Source organism: Dermacentor albipictus, chromosome 7, assembly GCF_038994185.2.
Source record: "Dermacentor albipictus isolate Rhodes 1998 colony chromosome 7, USDA_Dalb.pri_finalv2, whole genome shotgun sequence".
NCBI lineage: Eukaryota > Metazoa > Arthropoda > Arachnida > Ixodida > Ixodidae > Dermacentor > Dermacentor albipictus.
The window spans coordinates 49,215,305-49,221,304 of record NC_091827.1 but is presented as its reverse complement, the minus strand read 5'-3'; the positions used below and the strand labels follow the sequence as shown (position 1 = coordinate 49,221,304).

Here is a 6,000-nt window from a genome sequence, read left to right as displayed (position 1 = left end):
CGTTCGACGCGCTCGCCGTGTGCCATCGGTGAACATACCCCGCGTGCTACTCTCGCGCCATCTTGTAGCCATTATCGCCGCAAAGCGGCACTACGCATTTCTCTTCACATTTTCGCCATACCTCCCCCCTCCGTTTTCCTCCTCACGCTCTATTCGCCTTTCATCCCCAGCTATGCTCTTCGTTCGCTCTTTCATCCTTCGCTCTGCTTATTTGCTCGGATATGTCGACGGTGCCGGAGCCGAAGCACGCCGACGCTCAACGCAGACACGGGCGCTTAAGGGTTGTGCTCTGGAACCGGGCACCGCAGTTCTGCAAACTGCGTCCGTTGGAGCATCAAAAACGGACTAAATTGATTTTGCCACGTTGTGGTAACGGTGAACAATACAGTAGCGAAAACTGTGATTCACGAAAGTGATTCTTTATTGGGCAAATCTGCGCCCAGGAATACAAGTGGCCCTCGATGTACCACGATATCGGCGAGCACAGTGTGCGATCGTGGAAAATGTGAACTTACGTCCAATCATGTCGGCTTTTATTCAGGACTCGTCAAACGACCCATCGTAAACGCTGGTGGTCGCCTGCATTCCCGGAAGCACTACACAATTCATGTCGCGCATACAGTCTGATAAAGAAAACGTTCGACGAGAATAAACAGCCGCGTCATTAAAGTTTGCGTGAATTTGTTACGATGTCTACCAAGGATTTTCAAAGTCCTACCGCCATCTTACTGCCAGTAATCAGAGCAGTGTAAAAGAAATCAATTTTGTTCACATTACACGTATTATTAGGTGCAATATTCGGGATTAGCATAGCTTTTTTTTCTTTTTCATTGTCGAGTGACAGAGTTGTAAACTTCATGGCTTCGTGCTCAAAGTTTTTCCGTTTTCATTATTTTATTTAAAAAGAAGCGTAATATAATAAATTAAGAAAGATGCTTTCCCGAAATCTACTTTACTTCCGTTTTTTTCATTCTTTTATATGCAGCGTACCTTGCGGAGTTGTTACGACAAAAACGATAGCTCCCTTCTTATGTATTTAGATGGGAGTCCCCTAGTTAGAAGCTTCTTTTAAAGCTAGCTTAAAATTACACGGCGCCTATTTGCATATATCTCAGTCATTCGTGGTGCAACATTTTTTTTTTCGTGGTGAATGGCATCAGTGTCAGAAGCCTTTATAATCTCCGTAGCGTTGCCTGCCGTGTATGAAGGGCTACGCTGAACATCTCTATTGCCGGAAATAGGAGGAGAGCAGAAATACTCGTCATGTATTCGCCCACCGCCCCATTTGCAAGGAATGCAATGTTTGCTATAAGTTAGTCGTCGTTTGTCAATACATCAGATATGCCAACCAAACAAATGCTGCCCTCACCTTGTCTTTTATATTCTGGGCGGTGTCGAACATTGCCAGAAACCTGTTGGTCGTGTTCGCCACGTACGAGGACGCCGTGAACAGGGGGTCCTTGGCAATGTTGCTGTGTCTGCATACCTGGAAAAAGCAACCCACGGAGTCAAAAAGAAGAACATTGATAGTCTCCGTATGAAAATAACCGGTCTTCATGAAAGCATGAAATGTGTACAACTGTATTAACTGCGATAGCCTTTTTTTGCCATTTTCTTATTTCTCTTAGCGTCAAAGGAGGTTGCTTGAGGCGTAGAGCTCTGGTGTTGTCGCCGTCGACGAGATTGGAGCTCGTGTTTGTCTAGGCCTGTCTGGAATGCTGTTCGTGCTCCATTACGAACAGATTGCTTGAAAACATTTCAAAGAGGCACTGCGACCCAGAGACCTGTCGCGGTGGATCACTGATTGTTGATTTCGCTCTGCTACGTTCCTGGTCGCAAGCTCACTCCCGGTCACTGAGGAAGCCGCATTTTGAAGTCGGCGAAATGCGAAAAGCGCTCGTCCGGTCTGTTTCCTGTTTTCTCTCTCGGGTGGATTGCTCTGTTTTTTTTTTATGCGAAGCATATTAACGTAGGTTTCGGGCCTTCGCGCGACGCCCGGCGGTGGCCACCATTGACCCTAAAGTGGGGTCACGTGACATGACGTCACGTGATGACGTCACACAGGCTGCAGATGGGGCCTCATATCGCGCCGTCGGTCGCCTCCCGGCGGTGGCCACCATTGACCTTCAAGTGACTTTCAAGTAGGTCACGTGACATGACGCCACGTGATGACGTCATACCGGCTGCAGATGGGGCCTCATATCGCGCCGTCGGTTGCCTCCCGGCGGTGGCCACCATTGAGCCTGAAGTGAGATCACATGATGTGACGTCACGTGATGACGTCACACCGGCTGCTGATGGGGCCTCATATCGCGCCGTCGGACGTCGCCCGGCGGAGGCCTCCACGCTTCGGTTCGCGCCGTCGCGCGCGACGCTGCGGCGGCGCCACCATTGCTGCATCACGTGATATGTGACGTCACGCCAGGAATGAAGCGGCGCGCGCCCGCCGTCGCGTCAGTCTCTGTGCCCGCAACCGCGCCAGCGTCTTTGCGCCGGGCGTGTATGCGGTCAAGATGCCTCCAAACGCTAAGGATACGTTAAGGTTAAGCCCAGTGGATGCGAAGCATCCACTGGGCTTAACCTTGATAAGCCTCCAATTTTTTTTTGTAGTAAGTAATATATTTGTCTCTCGTACAGCGTAAGATGTGCTGTAACATGTACGACATATCAACAAACAGCCTGTAGGTGTTAGCGCTGCACCAGGTGTGTTAAAGAAGCATTTTAGGAGCGATAAAGATGTGAATTGGAGAAGGCAACGCATTTAGTCTACTGGACAACGGCGGCTATTGACATAAATGCGATAAGCAATATTTCAGAGGGAAACTAAAAACACTATTTTCGTTTTATCAGAATAACTACATGATACAATGCAGCGTATTGATGTGCGTGCGTACGGATGTGTCTGTGCGTATGTTTGCATTCAGTTTATTTATCTCTGCCTATATGTTTCGCCTCCGTTCGATGTACGTTACGGTAACAAGAATGCCCGGTGGCGTCCGTTGTCTAAATCCTTTGTGCGGTTCTTGCGCTGTTTGAGGCATTACGCAAGTCAACGCTCTGTGATCAAAGTAAGCAGGGCGTGAACCGCTCTTTGGGACACCTAGGTGAACCTACGCCAACTGGAGGCACGTTTCCATGGTTTCGCTTTCACCTCCCTGCGAATGAGCGAGCTAGCGGCTGAATGATAGCGTTGGAATGCTATAGCCTCGCCACACGCAGCGTGCACATAACGAGGCGTGAAATTGTATAGGGGTTAATTTTATATTCAATCATCGATCCCTTTTGATTTATTGTGCAAGCGGCTGCCTCTTAGAGCAATCCAGTTTGCGGTTTAGACTTGGGCGATCTGCCACAGCCCGTTATTAATATTTCCAAATTAGTTGTATTCTTGTTGCAACTTCACGTGTGTTTTCGAACTGCGCGCACCTTTATACGCCACATCTGGCGATCCTTCAGAGTTCGTACTATCACTACTAACACGTGCTCCTTGCCATCTCCTTCACGCCACTCGGCTACTTATAAATACGATCTACGCATTTGAACAAACGTTCATTTTGTTCTACTGACTACGCTGATGCTTCACTGGTCTGGCGTTGCCGCGAGCGCGCCATGGCTATGCTACAATTCCTAAGAGCGCCTTGCATGCCATTCGGTGGCCGGCTGTCCACTCTCCCTTCCCACTCACCATCCGGTATTCCATGATGATGCCTTTTTCAGCGATGGTCTGTCGCGTGCCAGCGCCACCATCAGTCCACGTCTTCGGCAAACGGTACGTCCGCGCGAACATGGCGAAAGATAGCAGGGCGTAGCGCCGGTTGTTGTGGTTGTTGTCGGTCAGATTTTGCATACGCTGATTTAGGTCCTTGCCCAGTACCGCCTGGCGCAGAAGCAAAGAGAAAGAAAGGAGAGCGGGAGAGAAAATAAATGAATACGTACGTATTCTACTCGCGTTGCGGGTGCATAGCGCTAGCTAGGGCCCTTACAATTCATTGCTTATTATTATTATTATTATTATTATTATTATTATTATTACTCAGGCTTATTAACGAGACACTGATGAGAAACCCCCAACGCTTATGAGGGAGCTTTAGCTCATGCCCAACTCCGACGCGGCTTATTCAAATACATGTAAAACGCAAAAACGTTGTTCTGAAACAACCCCTGGACCGATTTTAATGAAATTTGTTGCATTTGAGACAGAAAGTTAAATTTTAGTGACTGTTGGAAGTGGAATTTCGATTAATAGCCTGAATTTTGATAAAATAATTTTCATATATTCGACCGTTTGAAAAAAATAGGTGCACGAAGTTTACAAATTCATAGGTCTGCATCAAGAACAGATATCACTGTCCTGTAAACGTCATCCATTAGATCGTTCAAAGCGATCGAGTTTCATATCTGATCTTACATCTTACGTTAATTTGTTACGTTGGTTACGAGGGTTCGGCAAAAGTTGTATATCCATATTAAACATTTTTTTTATATTCACGTGTAACATATGAATTTTGTCCGCTTTAAATGTACTATTATATTCAATTCACAGAACTGTATTATCATTCTTCGTTGCTGTGTTACAAAGTTGTATACTTGATAATTTCGTGTTTTGAAAATTTTCGATTTTTGCCAATATTTAATCAAAAATTGACTACAGGAATCGAAAATTCGAAACCAACAGTCACTAGATTTTAAGCTTTTCTTTTAAATGCAAGAAACCTCGTCAAATTCGGTGCCGTGGTCGCCGAGAAAAATCAATTCACCTTTTACATGTATTTAGATAAGAGCACCCGAGCTAAAGCTTCCCCTTAAGCTTCGCCTTTAGGAGTGGAACGCGATTCCATTCAAAGATCCCTGACTGCTTCTCACGCGTCCTGGCAGCTGCAGCTTATGTTCACCGTGGAACGCTGGCGGTGAAATCTATGCACGAAGACGAGCTTTCTGGTGGAGACGCGGGTTCTTGCTCGGGCCCATCTTCTGTTATCGTTTTGTACTTGTGATATTTCATTGTGAGAAAACTTCACATAAAAGGCATGCGTTTCATGACATTTTTCTCCGGGCTTTCATTCTCATAATGCGACGAATACCTTTGTCACGAATGTAACCCAAGGTATGAGCAACTTTAGTGACAGTATGTTGTGGCAGCATAACCCACCTTTAACGCATGTCCTATTGCAAGGCGTGACACATATACATATACATTTAGGTATGCATATGCCTAAGTATATACGGAAGATTTCGCTCATGGACAACTACGCCGACACCGACACGGGATTTTCGGCGGCACGGGTCCATCAACGCTCTCAAGTTAGAAACTGATTTCCATAGTTTTGTAGCGTAAAGTTACACTACGCGGTTCGGAGCCGAGCTTCGCGCGCTTCTGCGCCTGCGCTACTGCGCATGCGCGAGAACTGCGTGACGTCCCATGAGGCGCAGCTGCGTCACCATCGCTGCCGCCGACTGCGGCGCATTCCAGAGATGTGGCGTCGCAGTCTCCGCAGGCGCGCCGGCGCCGTGTGCACCCGCTGCTGCATTTAAGGCCTAAATTTGGTCTGACGTATCGTGAAAGCGCCCACACGTTACAGGACGTTGGCGACAACAACAGCGCCTATAGTTCGACCCATGGTTCGAGGCACTGGCGCCGCCAAAGTAACCGGATTCGATCAAGCAGGCCAACGCGCTCCAACGCCCACGCCGTCTAACGACGCTCGCCCGCACGCCCATAAGGTCGGACAATGCGCCTGAACGATTTCGGTGCCACGCGTCAGTGCGCATGCGCAAGGAGGGCGCACCGTGCGTATAAATGCGCGGGAGAGACGGTTGATGCAGCGCGCTCGACATGGAGGTTAAAGAGAGTCGAGCCGCTGTTTGGAAAACTTTTATGCGAAGCATATTACTAGAGCTCAACCCAGCTCCTCAGGCGCGGCGGTGTCGCCTACAATGACCTTTGACCCCATGCCATACCACGTGACACCATGACGTCACGACAGAGGAGAAACGGGGCTC

At 48.0% G+C, this 6,000-nt stretch overlaps 1 protein-coding gene across 1 annotated transcript in view; it reads right to left on the bottom strand.

The window, feature by feature from the left end:
* Positions 1–1,312: 1,312 nt before the first annotated feature.
* LOC139047986 (uncharacterized) overlaps positions 1,313–6,000 on the bottom strand; it is a 40,780-nt gene continuing 36,092 nt past the window's right edge. The window contains exons 9-10 of the mRNA XM_070522225.1: positions 3,686–3,877; positions 1,313–1,486 (exon numbers count right to left, since the gene is read on the bottom strand). Of these exons, the coding sequence (XP_070378326.1) occupies positions 1,328–1,486; positions 3,686–3,877 (351 nt within the window). The 3' untranslated portion in view covers positions 1,313–1,327. The remainder of the gene's footprint in view (positions 1,487–3,685; positions 3,878–6,000) is intronic.